Genomic DNA, 24,003 nt, shown 5'->3' on the forward strand with positions numbered 1-24,003 from the left:
CTTAGTTACAGTTGTCCATTTTTGTTCTGAATATTGAGTCATTAAAACTGAAACAGTGTGTCATCCTGAATGGGTGGAGGTAGCAAACATTGTACCAGGCAAGCTGGGATTTCCAACCTGATAGGAATATTTTTTGGACTATCAAGAAATGTATTGGTGAATTATATTAATCATGCATTGAACTGCATCCATCTATTCTGCCAACAATGCCTTAGAGTACATCATGGAATTTTGAGCTAAATATAACCTATTTTTATAAAGTTGGTTTTGAAGCATAAACTGGGAATTTGACATTTTTGACTGATATTATGATTATCTGTTTGTTTCATATCTGCAAAGGTGTTAAAACGCTGTCATTTCCACTTTAAAATATATTAAATTACTGACATTGATGCTTGGAATAAACATTGCGTAAGTTCTATGAGAATGGTCTCATAGGATCTTAAGCAATGAATGCTATTTTATTTTGCTTGAGTTTTATTAATATCCATCATCTCGTAGAATTTCCCAAGCAATGCAGTTTCACTTTTAATTCCCTAATGATATTCTCTCCTCACTGTTTGTTTTTTGTAAATATTCCAGTTTTAAAGACTTGGCATTCATTCCTTCACTTCAGCAAGTGATAAACATTGTGTGTGTGTGTGGTGTGTGTGTGTGTGTTTTATCAGTAAATGGCCGACCTGCCTTAACTCACTATTGTCATTACAGTCTCCAGCTTTAATGTAGCCTACACAGCGAGCCACTCATACCCTTTGCCTGTTGAATGCTAATTAAGTTAACATTACACACAGAATTTCTCTTACAGCACATGATTCTTATTTCTCCCCATAAGCTCACAGTGTTATTAGGGGGAATTTTGGGGAATATTCAGAGGTGGAAACTTTCCGTGTGAATTAAGGGGAATGTATGGGAATTAACTAGAATATATGGGAATTAACGGAAATGTATGCAAATTAATATTAATACCATTTTAAATGTAGATGTTTTTTGCAGTGTATATATTTACCATATCATATGGAGAAAGAAACATAAACCTTTTACCTTATCATAAGTAGAAAATTGCAAATGATTAAATCCTTCCAATAGAAATATAAAAACTATTTAGTTACAAATAGAACTTTAATTTAAAAAGTTGACTCTTTACATGGGATGATTTCACTGAACAACAAAAGAAAGGGAATATTGAAGGATCCCAATGATCCATCGCTTCTCCCAAAAACGTTTCCAACATACATCTGTAAAATTATAGTCTAGAAACAAAAGCTTTGGTTGTCTTCCTCTCAGGCTTCCGTGTCTTCTCCCTGGACCTCCTCAATGTCCACCTCTTGAACATCAGACTCTGTGAGGCCTCATCTTCAGTCACTTTCCAACCTTGTTGAGGATGGCTCGTTTTCAGGCTCAAAAAGCCTCAAGTTTGCCCGGATTTCCACCAATTTTTCAACCTTTGTATTGATCATCCTGTTGCGTGCTTTGGTGTGTGTGTTCCCAAACAATGACCAGTTGCGCTCTGAGGTGGCTGATGTTGGTGGGATTTGGAGGATGATGGAGGCAACAGGGGAAAGGGCCTCAGATCCACAAAGTCCCTTCCACCTGGTGGCTGATGAGATATGTTGGCACAACTGCCATATTGCATCTCCATCCCAAAGCCCTTGCTTGGAAGTGTACTTCGCCAGACTACCAAGAACCTTGCCCTCATCCAGGCCAAGGTGGCGAGACGCAGTAGTGATGATACCATAGGTCTTGTTGATCTCTGCACCAGACAGGATGCTCTTGCCAGCATACTTGGGGTCCAACATGTATGCTGTGGTGTGTATGGGCTTCAGGCAGAAGTCTTCATGCTTTTTGATGTATTTCAGAACTGCAGTTTCCTCTGCTTGGAGCAACAGTGAAGTGGGCAGGGCACTATGGATTTCTTCTCTTACATCTGCAAGCAGAGTCTGAACATCAGACAGGATGGCGTTGTCTCCCTCAATCCATGCAATTGCTACTGCTATAGGTTTCAGGTTGCTTACCACTCTCTCCCAAAATACATCATCCAGGAGGATCCTCTTGATGGGGCTGTCCATATCGGCAGACTGTGATATGGCCATTTTTTGGAGAGACTCCTTCCCCTCCAGGAGACTGTCAAACATGATGACATCACCACCCCAACGGGTGTTGCTGGGCAGCTTCAATGTGGTGCTCTTACTCTTCTCACTTTGCTTGGTGAGGTAGATTGCTGCTATAACTTGATACCTAACCATTTTCTTGGCTCTCTTGTAGAGTGTATCCATTGTTTTCAGTGCCATTATGTCCTTGAGGAGCAGATTCAATGTATGAGCAGCACAGCCAATGGATGGGAGGGTAGGACTCCTCCACTTTAGACCAAGCAGCCTTCATGTTCGCAGCATTGTCTGTCACCAGTGCAAATACCATCTGTGGTCCAAGGTCATTGATGACTGCCTTCAGCTCATCTACAGTGTAGAGACCGGTGTGTCTGTTGTCCCTTGTGTCTGTTCTCTTGTAGAATACTGGTTGAGGGGTGGAGATGATGTAGTTAACCTCTATGGGCTAGGTGGGACGCTTGCGTCCCACCTACTCAACAGCCAGTGGAATCCCGTGGCGCGTTATTCAAATACCTTAGAAATGCTATTACTTCAATTTCTCAAACATATGACTATTTTACACCATTTTAAAGACAAGACTCTCCTTTATCTAACCACACTGTCCGATTTCAAAAAGGCTTTACAACGAAAGCAAAACATTAGATTATGTCAGCAGAGTACCCAGCCAGAAATAATCAGACACCCATTTTTCAAGCTAGCATATAATGTCACATAAACCCAAACCACAGCTAAATGCAGCACTAACCTTTGATGATCTTCATCAGATGACAATCTTAGGACATTATGTTATACAATACATGCATGTTTTGTTCAATCAAGTTCATATTTATATCAAAAACCAGCTTTTTACATTAGCATGTGACTAGCATTCCCACCGAACACTTCCGGTGAATTTACTAAATTACTCACGATAAACGTTCACAAAAAACATAACAATTATTTTAAGAATTATAGATACAGAACTCATTTATGCACTCGATATGTCCGATTTTAAAATAGCTTTTCGGTGAAAGCACATTTTGCAATATTCTAAGTAGATAGCCCAGCCATCACAGGCTAGCTATTTTGACACCAACCAAGTGTGGCACTCACCAAACTCCGATTTACTATTAGAAAAGTATGATTACCTTTGGTGTTCTTCGTCAGAATGCACTCCCAGGACTTCTACTTCAATAACAAATGTTGGTTTGGTCCCAAATAATCCATAGTTATATCCAAATAGCGGCGTTTTGTTCGTGCGTTCAAGACACTATCCGAAGTGTAAATAAGGGTCACGCGCCCGACGCGTTTCGTGACAAAAAATGTCTAAATATTCCATTACCGTACTTCGAAGCATGTCAACCGCTGTTTAAAATAAATTGTTATGCAATTTTTCTCGTAAAAAAGCGATAATATTCCGACTGGGAGTGGTGGTTTTCGTTCAAAGAGAGAGAAAGTAAACATGGAGTCGACTCGGGCACGCGCGCCCCGTCCCATTGTCCTCAGATCGACCACTATCAAAATGCGCTACTGTTTTTCAGCCATGGGCTGCAAAGCCACGATTCAGCTTTCTGGCGCCTTCTGAGAGCCTATAGGAGCGTTAGAAAAGGTCACGTCATGCCAGAGATCCCCTGTTTTTGTTAGAGATGATCAATAAGGCCATGAAATGGTCAGAGAGAGCGCTTCCTGTTTGGAATCTTCTCAGGTTTTGGCCTGCCAAATGAGTTCTGTTATACTCACAGACACCATTCAAACAGTTTTAGAAACTTTAGGGTGTTTTCTATCCAAATCAAACAATTATATGCATATTCTAGTTACTGGGCAGGAGTAGTAACCAGATTAAATCGGGTACGCTTTTTATCCGGCCGTGCAAATACTGCCCCCTAGCCCCAACAGGTTAATTATTTCTTTCCCACGAACATACGACCACCAATCTAATGATTGCAATACAGTCTGCTTTCTCTATGATTTGCTTGACCTTCACTTGAACTCTGTTGAACTCTGCATCCAGCAAATGAGTAGATAAAGCATGTCTGGTTGGAGGGGTATATGCTGGGCGAAGAACATTCAGAAATCTCTTCCAATACTCATTGCCTGTGAGCATCAGAGGTGAACCAGTTGCGTACACAGCTCGAGCAAGACATTCATCAGGATATCTCTGACTACGTTCCTCCATTGAGTCAAAAATAACTTCTGATTCCAGAAGGACCATGAGCTGTTTCTATCGATAAGGTGTCTGAGTCATAATTTTCACCTCGAATAGAAGTAGAGGGACTTTTGTCAGTTTGCTTGTTGTGAGCGCTGAGGGAACTTTATGCACTTTTCCAGATGATTCTGCATCTTTGTTGCATTCTTCACATGATTTGGCACAGTATTTGCAAATGTACACAGCTTTTACTTCAACATTAGCTGCAGTGAGATGTCTCCACACATTAGATAGTGCCCGTGGCATTTTCCTGTAAAGATTAGAAAAATGTGTAAAAAAAACATACAATTCCATGTACAGATAAATAGTTAAGCAGTTAGATTAAACAACTCCTTTGTAAGTTAAATGTTTTAAAATGAAACATGTATGGAACAGGTGAATTAACACTCAGTTAGCAGGCTCAAGCAAGGTAAAACCCACATGGTAGCAAAAAGTAACTAGCAGAAATTGTTAGGAAGTTAGAAATGATTTAAACACACTTTTCTGTAGGCTACTATTTACTAGTTAACATAAATTCATGTATATCATATAAAATATATTCACCCCACCCAGTATTCTAATCAGAATTTACCAGAAAGCATGTAGTCCTTGGCTCAGACAGTGTAGTAGTGTGGGCTCAATAGCATCTCATTAGTGTGCAAGATCTTGAGAATCAGCTGTACATATGATGGAAGAGTGCACTGTACATGTGATGGAAGAATGCACTGCACATGTGATGGAAGAATGCACTGCACATGTGATGGAAGAGTGCACTGCACATGTGATGGAAGAGTGCACTGCACATGTGATGGAAGAGTGCACTGCACATGTGATGGAAGAGTGCACTGCACATGTGATGGAAGAGTGCACTGCACATGTGATGGAAGAGTGCACTGCACATGTGATGGAAGAGTGCACTGCACATGTGATGGAAGAGTGCACTGCACATGTGATGGAAGAGTGCACTGTGCATGTAGAGGGTTGCAATTCCATTGAATTGGAGATAGTTTAACCAAAATATGCCACAAGACCTAGAATTGCCTTATGTGTATCCCACAAAAAAAGGTTCACTCTAATAAGCTAACTTTCTTTGATGAATTTAAGCTAAATTCCCCAAATTCCCGGGCTCAACTTCCCATGGAAAATTTACCGGAAAGTTTCCGACCCTTTGCAACCCTAAGTGTTATCCTGTTCTATCTCAACAATGTTGAATTGCTACCTACATCGAATCCCATTGGGGATTAGAGCTATTTACAAGACTGCCTTGGAGGTTGCAGTATAATAAATAGATAGCAAGTCATCTATTGTCTAACCATTGAACCTCATCCTGCCTCTAATGGCCTAACACCTCAGCACAAACTAAAATCATCACTATGGTGTGTGTGTGTTGGATTTATTGAACGCTTTAATCAATCTCTATGAAGCTTTTTGACTTTTTTTTTTCCTCCCCTGAGAAGGTGAGGGCTACTAGTCTGGCTAACACTTAACTAGAAGTCCTCCTGACTTCAGAGTTTTGAAAGGCTGTTTTGATGTTGTCGGCATGATGCATTGATAATGAAGGGGACTGTGATTTTACTTGATGGTTCCCCTTCGTATCTTTCTCAATCAAACACCCACAGGCACAGCCACATACAGCCTCCAAGTGCCGCCCTCTTCCATTACAACTGTTGGATTTTCAAATCCAAACAGCGAGAGGTCTCAATCTCCCAGAAAAAAAGAAAAAAATGTTTGAGAGAACCAATCAATGCGTCCGCTCAATTTCTGAACAAATATTGCATTAACAAACAGCCTTCTATCCAGACCAGTCACAGCTCTTCCTCGCTGTGTGGTCACATGGGTTGTGTCAGCAAGGCTAGAGGGCTACTCCAGCAGAATAGCAACGCTTACATATCGAACACACCATCTGAGTGGCACTGCATATTGAGCCAGGTGTTGAAGGAAAAAGGTTACATTTCCTTCTGACATCGTCTTCCCCTAAGCTTTGTCCTCATTTTATGATTGCATTGAAGAAATGAATTTCCAATGGCTTTCAATAAAGTGAAGCTTATTAAGTCGGCTCCAGGTTGATCCCATGCCAGCATGACACCTTCAGTGTGTAGGCACAAACCTTTTTCATTCAAAGCAATCGATGAGCACCAGTGTTGCTACTCATCTGCCAATCAGGGATCTGGCTTCCCTTGTCTACAAGTTACATTCACAAAGAAGTACAGAATTATAGGGTATGGATGCGGGCACGAAGGGTAATTGGGGGTCATCAGGTGCGAACTGTTAATGAATGAATTGGCTTTGGTGTCTACTCACTTCGATAAATTATATATATTTATGAGATAGCTTACCACAAAGGACCTCAGCATCGGCCGTTCATAAATATGTGGGGCTGACTCATAAATGATATGCAAAATATGATATGGACACTTCTTGTACAACGGTCTAAATTTGGCCTGTAGGAAGGAGGTAATATAGTTGTTTAAAACGTGGGGATACAGAGTTGAATTTATATATTCACATGGCTTCTCTTTGGACTAATTTGTTGTCGTAATCAACTCCTCTGTGTGGTGGATTTTTTTCAATCCCGACGCAACATAATTAATGATTAGAGTGATTTTGTTCTCTAAAGTGTTTCACAACACGGCATACTTTCAAGGCGCGGGATGTTTTTCCAATATATATATTATTGCAAGTACACTGTAAAATATAAATGACTACTTTGGTAGTGAAAGTTATACATTACTTTAATTCATAGGTCCTAGAAGTCTGAGGGCATACAAGTACATTTTATGGTCCTACATGAGGTACATGATCTACCTGGGAAACATCCTTTCATGAAGGCCACTTTTCTCTCTCTGACCACATCTGATTTGACCAATATGTTTGATAGATTTCTTGATAGATTTCTTGATCGTTTTCTAGGTAAATAAAAGGTGGATTCTGGAAGGCAGAATGTAAAGAGGAGTCTGATAGTATATGCCAGTGCTTATTGATGAAGATGTGATGCCATTAGGGCTGTTGTTGAAAGTAATTAAACAGTTTACAGAAAACTGTTTCTTCGGTTTTTGTTGGGATTTATTAAGTAACTGGCTTCAGTTCAAGCTTTTAACTTGTTTTGGAGCTTCATCAAGCCAGGTCTCGGGGTGTCCTCGAGCTGAAATGCTCAAGGAGAGAATTTGATTGATTATCTATCATATTCTTCCTCTGTGTCACAGATATAAAATGCAGTCTCTGAAGTTGTCTCTGAAGTTGTCTGACTAGTAAACCTCTTTTTAGGGGGAGAGGATGGTACAGTAACTATCATCTGTCAGTATAGTATTTTCATCTGTAGGTTTTCTGTAGTATTTAGAGATTATACATTTCTTAGCTTACAAAAATGGGACAGAGTTGATGTTCTTTTCTATAGTAAAGGAAATTGATTGTACTCTAGAGTTAATGTAGTTAAGAGATTCATTTTAATTACATTTCGGAACCCGTCCAGATAATAAAGAAATCGTCTACATCGGGTGGGCAACTCCAGTCCTCAGGGGCCTGATTGGTGTCACACTTTTGCCACAGCTAACACACCTGACTCCAATAATCAGCTTATCATCATATTCATTTTAGAATGCAATTTGTTTAATCAGTTGTGGATGCTAGGGATGTGGAAAAAGTGTGACACCACTCCTGCCCTGAGGACTAGAGTTGCCCATGTCTGGTCTATAGCGGGTCCAATATTTGACATGTTCTTTTAATGGATTATTTTCATAAATTTAAATCCAAAGACATTTGCGTAGTTAGGGGCTAATGGGGTTCCCTTCGCTTTTCCAAAGGTCTGTAGGTAGTAATATTTGTCAAATACAAAATAGTTTTTAGTGTGCACTAGTTGCTCAAGTTCAATTATATAATTTGAAGGCACAAGGCTTCCGTGGTCGGAGAGGAAGAATTTGAGGGCCTCCATCATTCGTAATATTGGTGTATAATGATGAAACACAGTGACTGGCCAATTTCCTTCATTAATAACTGGTATACTTTGTAGTTTCGATATAAAGTCAGTGGTGTCTTTTAAACAGGATGGCAACTGCATGTTGGAAGGATGTTAAACATCCTTTTTACATTTGTATCACAATTTTTTTTGAAAATCATTCAAAATCATTCGACACACTGAATTCTAACACTTTTCTATCTATCTCTACATACTTCAGTCCGAATCTGCCATCATTGAAGTCGTTTGTGTTGATGAGGGGCGTTGTTCAAAACAGTCATCAGCGATTAAATTGTCTAACCAATCAGAGTATCAGAATTTTCAAAACATTGCTTTACTTACCTGTGTTCTGGCTCTGCTCCAACCCATCAGTTTCTGGGACCAATCAGACAATTCATTTTCCCATTCACTGTTTTGGTGGTGTTCATAAAATGTATCTGTACTTTAAAATTAGCACAGCGCTCACTGTACTCTGACTACAATAGTCAGAGACAAGGCCATGTGCAGGGAACGTTTCATAACATCTTAATTGACTTTTGCACAGTGGTGAAAAGAGGAATAACATTGAAAAGGAGAGTTTCACTGCTTTGTTGTCACTCCCAACCTGGAAACAGGTTCACATACTATACATACCAAACTTTGAAAGTTATGTTTTTGCGAAAAACAGACTTCTAAAGTTCGGTATGTACAGTATGTGAACCTGTTTCGAGGTTGGGAGTGAAAACCACATCAAATCAAAATGTTTTGTCACATGTGCCGAATACAACGTGCTCTTCCCAACAATGCAGAGTACAAAAAATAGTAACTCAGAGGAAAATTATACACAAGAATGGGGCTATACAGGGAGTAGCAGTACCAGATCAATGTGCAGAGGTACTAGGTATGAGGTAAAGTGACTAGGCATCAGGATAGGTAATAATAAGAGAGTAGCCTTCAGAAGCTTATCAATGTACCAAACCTCTCTCGTCTCTCATCAACAAATAGCTGACATTTTGAAAGTATTAGAGCACTTCTGTCAATATTTGACTCTATTCACTACCCAGTTCACTAGTTCATTCGATTCACACTGAAAAGTATTTTTCCTTCGAGGTCGTACTGAGCCTGAGCCTTAAGTGTGTGTGGAGCCTGTCGAATAAAAGCCAATAAATGGTAACACTTTATTTTAAGGGTACCTAATTAACCATTTATAAGGCATATATAAATTGTGTATTCACCGTTTATTAATCATTACTCCCACAAACAATTTACTAATCATTTAAGTATTTTTGCAGTCCCTAATCTAAAGTGAGCGCTTTATACTTTATAAATGTTTTGATTGACCAGTGTGATTTCTCACAAAGGATGGGCATGTCATTGGGATACATTCCTGCAGTATCTATATATACATGTATGACTAACTACAGGGGGCTAGGTCTGGAAGTTGTAGGAATTTTGCATTTTCCAAACACCTGAAACACATTTTTACTGCAATCTAGAGACATAATCATTGTGCTTAATTCAATGTAAAAAAAATGTTTCTTTTTCTACATATCTAAGCATACCTCTTGAGCCGTCTGTATCCACCTGACGTGTGTGTGTGTGTGTGTGTGTGTTGTATAATATATATCTTTTGTTACTGAACCTGCTTCTCTGAATCTGGGTAAAAGATTGAAAGGAATGTGAGTCTTTATTTAGTAATTGCTTTCTTTTCTAAAGTCGTTGCCAGAAGGCATGCCAGCTAAGATAGTTAGACAAGCTAGCTACTCTAACTTGATTGATAGCCTGAAATGGCTTCTTGGTAGCTAGTTATGAGGTTGGTACATTGGGAGTCTCTGGGCAAGCTAAAGCCAACTTCATAAAATGGCTAGGTGGTATTACAGAGAAACGACAACATTTTTACCAAAAAAGTATATTTATTTTAAAGAGGACATCTGAGGGCTTGACACCTGTGTTAGTTACCCTTAAAATAAAGTGATACCCAACAAATATGCTCGGAAAACGTTTAATAAAGTGAGGTTATTTTGTTCTGTGTTTTATTTCTGTATTCCACTCCGAAGACTTCTTCTCTTGGATCTCTGGGCACCGAAAGGCCTGAAAATGTAAAGCCTTTATTTCAATCCATCATCTCGCCTTCCCACTGTGCCGTGTCCCCAGTGAATTCACCTGGGGTTAAACCAACTAAATTTAGACCCTCAATTATGAGCAATTACTGAGCAGGCCTGTAGGCCCCTCAGTGTATTGACTCCCTCACTCACACCCGCACTGCGACACGCCACTCAGTTTCCATACGTAGCTGGGTAAGTACCTGTAATGAAGTGAAACTGCAGGGGGAGAAATTGCCGTCACGGTTCCTGAAACAGCTCTCTTTATTCAGTGTTTAACTTGGATGCAGTGGAGACTAGTGCTGTGCAGTGAGGTGAGCTAGTTCTCATTCTTTAATTGGATTGTGTGCTGCAGCAGCAGCAATGTCCATTTCTGTTGTAACTTACATGTGTTCAGACAGTGCAATCATTTTTAAACACTGCCATGGCATTATCCTTCTAATTTGATGTCCACATTCCAACACAAAGTTATTTCTTGGATGGTAATTTTAGAATTAGGTGAGTAGGTAACCATGAGTCATGCAACCCCTTAAAATATCTGTGCATTGGCCACCTGCTCTCAGAGCTGGTATATACTGGTTTGTTGTTTGTGGAACTAGCAATTAGACCATAAATCAATCATTCACCAGGCTCAGTTAGATGTATCAAAACCAACTGAGCTGTTGCCATATTAGCATAGCAACCTGCCAGATCTCTTCAATAACATACCATGGGTGCTCTGTCGTCTTCTGAGACTTTTCTGTCATAGTGAAAGGGTAAAGAACCCAGAGTGATATCATTAGAATAGATCATCTCTGTCTGTCTCCTCTCTCTGCCTGCCTGTCTCTACATCCGTGCCCACATGGTTGTAAACATCCGTACAGACACGTGGACATGGTTGTAAACATCCGTACGGACACGTGGACATGGTTGTAAACATCCGTACGGACACGTGGACATGGTTGTAAACATCCGTACGGACACGTGGACATGGTTGTAAACATCCGTACGGACACGTGGACATGGTTGTAAACATCCGTACGGACACGTGGACATGGTTGTAAACATCCGTACGGACACGTGGACATGGTTGTAAACATCCGTACGGACACGTGGACATGGTTGTAAACATCCGTACGGACACGTGGACATGGTTGTAAACATCCGTACGGACACGTGGACATGGTTGTAAACATCTGTACGGACACGTGGACATGGTTGTAAACATCCGTACGGACACGTGGACATGGAACTGAGAGCCTTCTAGCATTCTAAAAATGATTCCTGAACATTCTGGGATGCTTGAACAGAACACCCCAGAATAATCTGAAGTCTTGTATGTTCCATTCCGACTAAGTATTCTGCTGAGAGACGGCAGAGGTGTGGATTCGCAAGAGCTCAGATATGGGAGGATGATCACAGCTCTGTCTGTTCCACTTTATTCCTCTCTTTTTGGACTGTGTCTGTGAGGCAGTGGGGCAGGCAGCAGTGTTCAGGGTTCAGTGGAGTGCAGAAGCTCTTTCATCCCCTGATATTATTATTATTATTATTATTATTATTATTATTATTATTATTATTAAACCTTTATTTAACCAGGAAGGGCTCATTGAGATTTAAAATCTCCTTTTCAAGAGCGTCCTGGCCAAGATGGGCAGCACCAAGTCATTACAAAAATTACAGACCAACAACATGAAAAACTACAAATAATCTAGTAAAAACCATAGAATTCACAAGAGTATAACTAAATCAAAAACAGCAAATTAAAAACATTGACAGGTCAGGGAATCAGTCTCAAGATCATTCATCAGTGATTTAAAAATACCAATCGGGACAAGTTCTTCCAGTTTAAAAGTATTTTGTAAGGTGTTCCAGGATGATGGCGCAGAGTACATAAAAGCCCTTTTACCAAATTCAGTTCGGACATTTGGAACAGTTAGCAGGATAAAGTCCAGCGAACGAATAGAGTACCCACCACATTTCTGAACAATAAAAATGGCCAAATAAAACGGTAGTAAACCCAAAATGGCTGTCAGTCTCACACACAACCTGCCTGACACAACTGTAGGAAGCCTTATGATCTGCAAATGACATAACATGTAGAAGAGGGCTGGATCACCGAGAGAGAGGGAATTGCTGCATGGGTGTGATCCTGGACCCCAGACAGGTAAAGCAGAGGTCGGGGGATTGAGTCTTCCCAGTAATCCCCCGACCAGAGATTCACCTTTAATTGAGGTACGCCTCAGTGAACAATCACTCACAGGTTGATTGATTTCAGCAGTCTTGAAGGTTCTATAAGTTCTTGTCCTGGAAATAGTTTGTGGAAGATGGGGCTCCACCTCAAATCTGTTTGCTCTAAAGGTTTTGTCCAGTGCTCATTAATGTACAGTGGATTTAAAAAGTCTACACACCCCTGTTAAAATGCCAGGTTTTTGTGATGTAAAATAATGAGACAAAGAGAAATCATGTCAGAACTTTTCCCACCTTTTAACGTGAACAATTCAATTGAAAAACAAACTGAAATCTTTGAGGGGGAAAAATTAAAAACTCACAACCTGGTTGCATAAGTGTGCACACCCTTAAACTAATACTTTGTTGAAGCACCTTTTGATTTTATTACAGCACTCAGTCTTTTTGTGTAGGAGTCTATTAGCATGGCACATCTTGATGTGGCAATATTTGCCCACTCTTCTTTGCAAAAGCGCTCCAAATCTGTCAGATTGCGAGGACATCTCCTGTGCACAGCCCTCTTCAGATCACCCCAGAAATGTTCAATTGGATTCAGGTCTGGGCTCTGGCTGGGCCATTCCAAAACGTTAATCTTCTTCTGGTGAAGCCATGCTTTCGTGGATTTGGATGTGTGCTTTGGGTCGTTGTCGTGCTGAAAGGTGAACTTCATCTTCAGCTTTCTAACGGACGCCTGAAGGTTTTGTGCCAAAATTGCCTGGTATTTGGAACTGTTCATAATTCCCTCCACCCTGACTAAGGCCCTGGTTCCAGCTGACGAAAAACAGCCCCAAAGCATGATGCTGCCACCACCATGCTTCACTGTGGTTATGGTGTTCTTTGGGTGATGTGCAGTGTTGTTTTTGCGCCAAACACACCTTTTGGAATTATGGCCAAAAAGTTCAACCTTGGTTTCATCAGACCTTAACACATTTTTCCACGTGCTTTTGGGGGACTTGATGTTTGTTTTTGCAAACTTCAGCCGGGCTTGGATGTTTTTCATTGTAAGAAAAGGCTTCCGTCTTGCCACCCTACCCCATAGCCCATTCATATGAACAATACAGGAGATTTTTGTCACATGTAGCACACAGCCAGTACTTGCCAGAAATTCCTGCAGTTCCTTTAATGTTGCTGTAGGCCTCTTGGAAGCCTCCCTGACCAGTTTTCTTCTCATCTTTTCATAAATTTTGGAGGGACGTCCAGTTCTTGGTAATGTCTCTGTGGTGCCATATTTTCTCCACTTGATGATGACTGTCTTCACTGTGTTCCATGGTATATGTAATGCTTTGGAAATTATTTTGTACCCTTCTCCTGACTGATATCTTTCAACAATGAGATCCCCCTGATGCTTTGGAAGCTCTCTGCGGACCATGGCTTTTGCTCTGAGATGCAACTAAGAAAATGTCAGGAAAATCCTACTAGAACAGCTGAACTTTATTTGTGATTAATCAGAGTTTGAATGTGATTGGTTAATTCTGAACACAGCCACATCCCCAGTTATAAGAGGGTGTGCACACTTATGCAACCAGGTTATTGTAAGGTTTTTATTTTTCATTTTTCCCCCTCGAAGATTTCAGTTTGTTTTTCCAATTGAATTGTTCACATTATAGGTCACATTAACAGTAGAAAAAGTTCTGACATGATTTATCTTTGTCTCATTCTTTTACATCACAAAAACCTGGCATTTTAACAGGGGTGTGTAGACTTTTTATATCCACTGTAATTTGATGGAACTTTGTGAGAAATCAAAAAAATTGTTGCAATATCCCAAACAAATTGCCACACATACAATAGAGCAAATGCTTGAAAGCATAATATCAATTTTATTGTACTTGTCATCTGACAAAATTTGTAGTTTGTTCAGTTCTATTTAAGGTATACATAGAAATTAAGTGAGAAACCGAAGGGGGTGATTTAGATAGGAGAATCATCGTCATATTATTGATTACAACCCATGCTCCATGTCAACTAAAGCTTGCAGATCGAAATCCTATGCATGCAAATTGTTAATCAATGCCGCAGGCTTTTGGCCATTCATTATCAGTGTTTGCATTTTCACTCCTCTCTGAGATTAATAGCTAATACACAGACTGATAATATGGCTACGGAATAATAGTCTTGCCTTCGTTGTGACTGTATTTTGAGTAGTGCCTTGCTTAGATTGATCGTGACACCCAGGATCCCGGTGGTAATTCCCCTTGCTTTCACTTTGTAAAGCATCATTCCAGATTTCTCCCAGCAAGACTGGAGAGAATGGGTTCATTATCGAGGAGGCAGATTTCTTCCTTGGCTTGAGTCTTTGACAAATTAGAAAAAGTGGGTCAAGATCCATTTTGGTCATTTGGTGGTGAAGGGGAACCAAAATGGAGGCAAAACACTACTCTCACACAGCACTTTAGAGCAGAAGAATAAAATGTTTGTCTTCTGAATGCAGGCTCAAGATAACACATTTATTTTACCTGAGACAGAGACTTTTACCTTCCTCTGTCATCTTATGAAACACTGGCTAATCCTCATTCAGTTTTATATCCATGTCTAAAACATGTACATATTCCTGGTAAACTGAGCTAATTCTCCCCAAACTGGCACCTTGAAATGTCTCAAGTGGGAGTGATTTAGTGGAGTAATCGATCTCACAAGTGGCCCTTGTTGTGCTGTACTCACTGCGCTGGGTAATGGGGCCTGTGGAATGTCCTGTCACAGGTCTATCTGTGTGTGTGTACAGAAGGAACAGACCCTGCTTTGCTGTCTCATTAGCAACACTCAAAGGCTAAGTCGCTTCCACCCCTCTATAGGCCTGCTCCTGTGTTTTGTACATTCAGATGTCTTGTTTTTCCTTGACCCCTTTCTGATGTCCTCTTATGGGCTGTAACAGAATCTCTGCATCTGGTAACCCATTGAGCATTTGACCCAATAGCCTTTTGTTTACTAACTAATCCATCTCCTTAGTTACTTTGACGCAGGCCTACTAGGTTTAATTGTGTACTGTGCCATTGACCCATTGAGTTACTGATCGTGTTGCTTCCCTGTCCCCATGCAGGTCAGGAGCGATTTGGGAACATGACGCGGGTGTACTACAAGGAGGCGGTGGGGGCATTCGTGGTGTTTGACGTGACGAGGGGCTCCACGTTTGAGGCCGTGTCCAAATGGAAACACGACTTGGACAGCAAGGTGAAACTGGCCAATGGGAGCCCTATCCCCTCGGTGCTGCTGGCCAATAAGTGTGACCAGAAAAATGAGACCTCCAACAACACTTCCCTCATGGACAACTTCTGTAAAGAGACTGGCTTCCTGGGCTGGTTCGAGACCTCGGCCAAGGTAAGACAGACACACACACACACACACACACACACACACAAATATGCCTACACCATACACACACACAAATATGCCTACAACACAGTGGTGGCTGGTGGTACTTTACATGGGGAGGACAGGCTCATAGTAATGGCTGGAATGGAATGGTTTCAAACACATCAAACACCTGGTTTCCATTTGTTTGATACTATTACATTCACTCCATTCCAGACATTATTATGAGCAGTCCTCCTCTCACTAGCGTCCTCTGCTATAACAGTGTGCTTTGTTGCCATTAGATCTCCCCTAATCAGGAAGCATTGACTACAGTGATAGTACTACGAATACTATTATAACTTGTGTGTGCATTAGGCTTTTTTTATCAGCTTGAATGGAAGGTAAATGTAGGTCTTTGTTTCCAAGGTTGCTTCCTAATGTTTTACAGGTTGCTTTTCAGTAACAAAATAAGACAACAGGTGTAGACCTTACTGTGAAATGCTTACTTTTACAAGCCCTTTACCAACATTGCAGTAAAATAAATAGAGTTAAGAATATATTTACTAAATAAACTAAAGTTAAAAAAAATAATAATTACATGAAAATAACATAACAATAACGAGGCTATATACATGGGGTACCGGTGCCGAGTCAATGTGCGGGGTACAGGTTAGTCGAGGTAATTTGTAAAGTGACTATTTATAGATAATAAACAGCGAGTAGTAGCAGTGTAAAAACGAAGGGGGGGGGTCAATGTAAATAGTCCAGGTTGCCATTTGATTCATTGTTCACAGTCTTATGGCTTGTGGGTAGAAGCTGTTACGAAGCCTTTTGGTACTAGACGCTCCGGTACAACTTGCCGTGCGGTAGCAGAGAGAACAGTCTATGACACATTTTGGGCCTTCCTCTGACCATGCCTAGTATATAGGTCCTGGATGTCAGGAAGCTTGGCCCCAGTGATGTACTGGGCCGTCCACACTACCCTCTGTAGCACCTTACGGTCAGATGCCAAGCAGTTTCCATACCAGGCGGTGATGCAACCAGTCAGGATGTTCTCGATGGTGCAGCTGTAGAACTTTTTGAGGATCTGGGGACCCATGCCAAATCTTTTCAGTCTCCTGAGGGGGAAAAGGTTTTGTCGTGCCCTCTTCACAACTATCTTGGTGTGTTCGGATCATGATAGTTTGTTGGTGATGTGAACACCAAGGAACTTGAAACTCTCGACCCGCTCCACTTCAGCCCCGTCTACGTTAATTGGGGTGTGTTTGGCCCTCCTTTTCCTATAGTCCACGATCAGCTCCTTTGTCTTGCTCACATTGAGGGAGAGGTTGTTTTCACCTCCTCCATATAGGCTGTCTCATCATTGTCGGTGATCAGGCCTACCACTGTTTTGTCGTCAGCAAACTTAATGATGGTGTTGGAGTTGTGCTTGGCCACGCAGTTGTGGGTGAACAGAGAGTACAGGGGACTAAGCACCCACCCCGAGGAGCCCAAGTGTTGAGGATCAGCGTGGCAGATGTGTTGTTTCCTACCCTTACCACCTGGGGGCTGTCCGTCAGGAAGTCCAAGATCCAGTTGCATTGGGAGGTGTTTAGTCCCAGGGTCCTTAGCTTAGTGATGAGCTTTGTGGGCACTATGGTGTTGAATGCTGAGCTGTAGTCAATGAACAGCATTCTGACATAGGCCTTCCTTTTGTCCAGGTGGGAAAAGGCAGTGTGGAACATTGAACACTGAATAGATGGGGAAAAGTCAAAGGCAAGAATAGCATGAAAAGGTAATGTAACACACGTGTTAAGTCACTGGTGATTTAAGCCCTGACTGGGGGGAGTTAAATCAAAACATTTTGTAGCAGTACTCCTCGTGCTACCAAATATAACTATTTGTACTGTGGGTCATTGTGCTGTTGAAAGGAGCAGAGTTGGGAAACACAAGCATACCCCAACGTGCCACTCTGAGCACTTTTAGTTAGGAGAGACAGAAGCATGCTCGCCAACAGTTCCAGCCAGCATCACAATAACAACGATAATGGAAGCGGTCTTCAATGCCATTCCAAGATATGTTAAAGGCCTTAAATTGAGTGCTTTTCCTCATCTGAAAACACTATTTTGTTTGACAACTTAAAGCTTTTATTGGAGGTTGTTGGGCAAGGTCTTTAGGGAGAAATTAAATTAGGGATCAGTGAGCAGGATTTAGTTAGTTTATGTATGTATGTATGTATGTATGTGTGTATGTATGTACAGTATGTATGCTGAACAAAAATATAAACGCAACATGTAAAGTGTTGGTCCCATGTTTCATGAGCTAAAATAAAACATCCCAGAAATGTTCCATATGCACAAAAGCTTATTTCTCTAAAATGTTGTGCACAAATTTCTTTACATCCCTGTAAGAGAACATTTCTCCTTTGCCAAGATAATCCACCCCCCTGACATATCCATCCATGTGGCATATCAAGAAGCTGATTAAACAGCATGATCATTACACAGGTGCACCTTGTGCTGGTTACAATAAAATGTACAGTTTAGTCGCACAACACAATGCTACCTGTTTTCACTTTGTCATTATGGGGTATTGTGTGTAGATTGATAAGGAAAAAATATATAATTTAATCCATATTAGAATAAGGCTGTAACGTAACAAAATGTGGGAAAAGGGGTCTGTACACTATTTGAATGTACTGAAATCAGCTCTCTGTGTGAAAATTAGGTCAACTGGGGTCTGCCTGTCATGAAGCATTGGAGGGAACTCTCTCTCTCTGTTTGTGTGTGTGTGCACCTCAATTCACTGGGTCTTTAGGTTTCTGCTTGCCCCTGTCACCTCAATTCCAATGCCCCCACGAGCCCCTAACCCTGGGTAAATGACAATTACCTCTCACACATGTCCCCCTGCAGTTCCCCTGTCCACTACACACAGTAGCACCTTTCCAGACAGACACTGTACCAGGTCTGAGCAAGGGGTCACACACACCAATGAAACAATATGGTGTATGTGTTTGAGTAGGATTTGTTTAGACAGTTGTAGCATTTACGCGTGTGCGCACACACACACACACACACACACACACATTCCCTAGCCCAGTGGTTTCCAACCTTTTTTGGTTACTGCACCACCAACAGATGTTTTTCTCTGCATGGGGAACCCCTGAGGTTCCCCTTCCTGTGGATTTTACCAGTAGGTCTCATGAGTCTTCTCAAGTACCCCCAGTGGATAGGTAGTCCTGGTTGGGAACACTGCCCTAGCCCATGGGGAGATCTTTCAGAGCCACACAAACTCTGTCTTTATCAGCTTTGAGGATGTGATAACCTCAGCGTTTCCCAGCTCTAATCCTGAGCTGTTAGACCTGTAAGAGCTTAGACATGTCCTTTGACTGATCATAGCGTGTGCCACTAGAAACCAAAGTAGGCCACTGCTATTTCAGCCCCATCTCTGCTATAGGAGAGAATTCCTCCCTGCAGAATCGGTCAAGTCCAACCTTTTACAGATCCTCATAATAGGCCATCGTGTTGAATCTTGTAGCACAATCCATATTCATATCCAAAGTAAAATTGCCTTCATAAAGCCACCCTGATTGTTGCAACAGCTTGATGGTCAAATATTGATGTACTGTAGAAGATTCTGTGCTTTAAACTTGATTTCCTGTGTAATTTCTCATAGGATCACCTATTAACCTTAATTGTGAGAAAGACTTTATCTATGTCTGTTCAAAGCCTTGAGAAGTGTGTGTGCGTTTTAGTGTGTGGGATTGTATGCAGTGAGCACTTCTGTCAAGCAGTTCAACAGAATGGCAAACATTAGCCTTCAGGAAATCTCAGCCTTTGTGAAACGCAAAATGTCCCTGCTGCTGAATTCACTTTTCTGTCATCACCTGCAGCTGTGCATACGGATGTGAGCGTGTGTGTTCATGTGAGTGACAGAAGGTGTGCTAGTACCCAGCATGCACCAGCACATGTTCCTGAGATAAATAACTCTATTAGGGGACATAACTCAGATGGTTGGCATGGAACTCTGGCTGTGTGTGCACGTACCACATGTGTGTTTTAGAGACACGTCTGCTCTTATTTTGTGCTGAACCTCTATTCTAACAACCATCTCCTTAAATATGAGACTCAAGGGAAATATCACTCTCTCTCTTTCTGGTTCTCACTGTCTTTCTCTATTTACCTCTCTCCATCGGTCCCCCTCCTTCTCTCCCTTTCTCCTTCCCTTCCTCGTCTGTCTTTCTTTCTTTCGCTCTCTTTCTCTCCCTCTCTAACATCAAAGGCTCTCACCGGCCTCATGTTTCTGAATTACTGAGGAATTCTGAAAAAACGACTTGGCTCTAGGGAACCGACCAGCTACACAGCAGATATACTGTAGCAACCAGGAAAAATAGACTCAAAACAACAAACAAAATGCTAGTTGAACTTGTTACAAGACAAAGTATACCACGCCACATTCATGGACACACACGCAGTTTGCACAATCATTTGCCCTAGACATTCACACTTCAGTTGATGCTCAGTAATGTGTTGGCCACATTAGCCATACAGGATTCATCTTTTTAATATACATTTTTTTTTGTATTGAATTTTCAAAACATACAATCTACCTGCAATGTAGCCACTCATAGTCATCGAGCAGACACAGGAGCAACCAGGGTCAAGTGCCCCGCCCAAGGGCACAACCAGGGTCAAGTGCCCCCCCCCACACAGTTCACCGAGAGATGCCCCTCAACCGTCCGAGACCCCCCCCCCCACCAAAGGTCCCACCCCCCCTGAAAAAATCTCCCCCTTCATTTCTATATGGACCTCGCTTTGTGCACAGGGGCATGCTGAAGCAGAAAGGGCCTTCCCCAAACTGTTGCCACAAAGTTTGAAGCACAGAATCATCTAGAATGTCATTGTATGCTGTAGGAACTAAGGGGCCTAGCCCAAACCATGAAAAACAGCCCCAGACCATTATTCTTACTCCACCACTCTTTACAGTTGGCACTATGCATTGGAAAAGGTAGTGTTCTCCTGGCATCCGCCAAACCCAGATTCGTCCGTCGGACTGCCAGATGGTGAAGCGTGATTTATCACTCCAGAGAACGCGTTTCCACTGCTCCAGAGTCCAATGGCAGCAAGCTTTATACCACTCTAGCCGATGCTTGGCATTGCGCATGGTGATCCTAGACTTGTGTGCGGCTGCTCGGTCATGGAAACCCATTTCATAAAGCTCCCGACGAACAGTTCTTGTGCTGACGTTTCTTCCAGCGGCAGTTTGGAACTCGGTAGTGAGTGTTGCACCCGAGGACAGGCAATTTTTACTCGCTTCAGCTCTCGGCAGTCAAGTTCTGTGAGCTTGTGTGGCCTACCACTTCGCGGCTGAGCCATTGTTGCTCCTAGACGTTTCCACTTCACAATAACAGCACTTACAGTTGACCGGGGCAGCTCTAGCAGGGCAGAAATTTGACGAACTGACTTGTTGGAAAGGTGGCATCCTATGACGGTGCCACATTGAAAGTCACTGAGCTCTTCAGTAATGCCATTCTACTGCCAATGTTTGTCTATGGAGATTGCATGGATGTGTGCTCAATTTTATACACCTGTCAACAATGGGTGTGACTGAAATAGGCGATTCCACTAATTTGAAGGGGTGTCCACATACTTTTGTATATATAGTGTATCTTTCAACAATGCTGTGATGTTTAACATACAATTTGAATCTATCAAATAATAGAATCCACAGATTGTGAGTTGAAGATAAATACTTTTACTAAGAGTATTAGTAATTTACTGAACAGGTCTCTCAAAATCTCCCCACAATGCTATTTCTACGGTCAATTTTACATTTAATATTATGCTTTTTCAGCCATTCCTGAACCTGAAACCAGAAACAGGCTACCTAAGGGCAATACCAGACAAATGGTCTATTGATTCTGTACAACAAAATCTGCAGAGCTGCGATGATTCTATGCCCCAAATATTCAAGAATTTTCTATACATAGTTTTAGCTGAAAAGCACGAAGTCTTGAATCTTGCGTCATTTTATATATCAACTCATACACCCTGTGCTATGTAAATCGGTACATCAAAAATCTCTTCCCAGCTATTTTGCAATCTGTATGGCACAGCCGTCAACATCCTGGTCCTCAAAAATGAAACCGGTATACTTTCCTATTTATTATATTTTTGTTTTTCTGACAGTTTTTTTTGGGGGGGTAGTGCTGTAATCAGTTGATTGTAATCTTGGATTGAGCAGACCTTCCCATACAATTCCGATAGCTCCATGAAAGACAGAAGTCTACCATTCTAATATCATTTAAAAACAAAATAATTATTTGTTAATATATTTTATATGAAATTGCTCTGCATTGCTGGTTTGAAAAAGAGATACTTTGAACAAGGTTTCATTTTCAATTAATCGAAAATGAGACATAGCAATTTTTAAACAAGGGATGAGCTTTTCTTAGTATCTACTTGAGAACCATTTTGGGTTAAAGTAAAACTTTTGTATAAGTGAAGCTTTTAGAGAGGTTTCGTGCTTTTACATTTAATAATCTCAGCCCACCCAGTTCATATTCATTATATAGATAGGCACGCTTCATCTTGTCTGGTTTAGCATCCCAGATAAAGTGAAATATGATTTAAAAAAGAATCAGGAGTAGGCAGCGCCATAAGTGAGTAAACTGAGATATGACTAAGGAGTTAATCTGTGTAATTTTCCCATTAAATAGACTGGTATTTACCTCAGGATCTTTTCTATTTGTACTAGTTTTCTATTGAAATTCATTGTAGAGAGCTTATTTATAGCTTTTGTGATATGAATACCAAGTACGTCTACTTGACCGTCAGCCCATTTATAGGTAAGCTGCAGGGTAATATAAAAGTTGTGTTTTTTACAGATACAATACATAATATGGTACACTTATCATAATTAGGTTTTAGTCCAGAGAGGCCAGAAAAGTTATCTCTTCAATGAGACATTTCAGAGATCTTGCTTGCAGACTTAATATTGAACTTCAGTCATCGGCATACATGGACATCTTTGTTTTTATTAAGCCTTGGATTTCTAATCCTCTGATATTGTTATTTGATCTGATTTTAATAGCTAGCATTTCGAAGGCCATAACGAATAGATATGGTGACCACGGACACCCTTGTTTAACTCCTCTTCACAGTTCAAAACTATCTGAGAAGTAGCCGCTATTTACTATTTTACACATGGGTTTGCTATACATTTGAAGAAGAGACTCACCAAGATTAGAAAAAATCCAGGCATTTATATATAACATTCGTATATAAAAAGCCTTTTCAAAATCTTCTATGAATACCAGGCCTGGCTTCTTAGATGTTTCTTCTTCTATTTCTAGTAGTTGTCATATATTGTCTCCAATGTATCATTCATGTAAAAAACCTGTCTGATCAGGATGAACAAAACCTGGTATAACCTCTAATTCTGAGTGTTAGGCATTTCGCTACCTTGAACATTGTGAAAATTCTGTGCAACTTCCAGCGCACGTTTACTGTGAACATTGAGGCTGTACCCGCTTTTAAGTTACAGTTTTAACAGTGGCCAAGTAGGCGACTGTGGCTATTTGATCATAATGTAGGCCTAACAGAGTGTTGCCTATCATCAAAAACAATGGCTAAATGCAAATGCATACCATAACATTTTAACATGGAAATAGCTGTTCTCATTCAGCCTAAAGTAGCAGCCAATGTGTGGTGTTCAATGTAGGCCTACATTCCATGAGACTTTTGGAAAAAAAACAAAACATGCAGAGCTTGACATTAACCTGTTTATCCACTTGTCTTTCAGACAAGGAGGTGACTGAAAATGTTGTGTTTGAGGCAAGAAACCACTTTACAAAATAAAATGCATTATTCCCATACCATTATTACAGAGAATCAGACAAATTATGCTAACCTCGTCCCATTGGCTACTTAGCTTATTCAAGCCCGTCTCAAAATACAACACTGCCCCCTTTAAGAAAAAAAAGCTCTTTACCTGACTCACTTTCCAAAGATGTCTAGAAATGTACATGTTTTGTGCTCTTGTAGGAAGCAATCACTCCTCTATTACTGACTACAAATGATCTATAACTGGGCTAATAACTCACTAACTAGCAAAGGGTATGAGCTAAATCTGCACATGGCTACAGGCAGCTCTCGCTTTGATCTTAAAACAAGTGCATCTACTCATGACTGCTCATGCTGTAAACACAGTCCAGTTCAATGTAAA

General features: G+C 41.0%; 1 protein-coding gene across 1 annotated transcript in view; it reads left to right on the forward strand.

The window, feature by feature from the left end:
* LOC106607994 (ras-related protein Rab-32) overlaps positions 1–24,003 on the forward strand; it is a 46,898-nt gene that overhangs the window by 17,271 nt on the left and 5,624 nt on the right. Inside the window, exon 2 of the mRNA XM_014205578.3 lies at positions 15,545–15,822. Within this exon, the coding sequence (XP_014061053.1) occupies positions 15,545–15,822 (278 nt within the window). The remainder of the gene's footprint in view (positions 1–15,544; positions 15,823–24,003) is intronic.

The sequence above is a fragment of the Salmo salar genome, chromosome 06, assembly GCF_965601325.2.
Source record: "Salmo salar chromosome 06, fSalSal1, whole genome shotgun sequence".
Taxonomy (NCBI): Eukaryota; Metazoa; Chordata; class Actinopteri; order Salmoniformes; family Salmonidae; genus Salmo; species Salmo salar.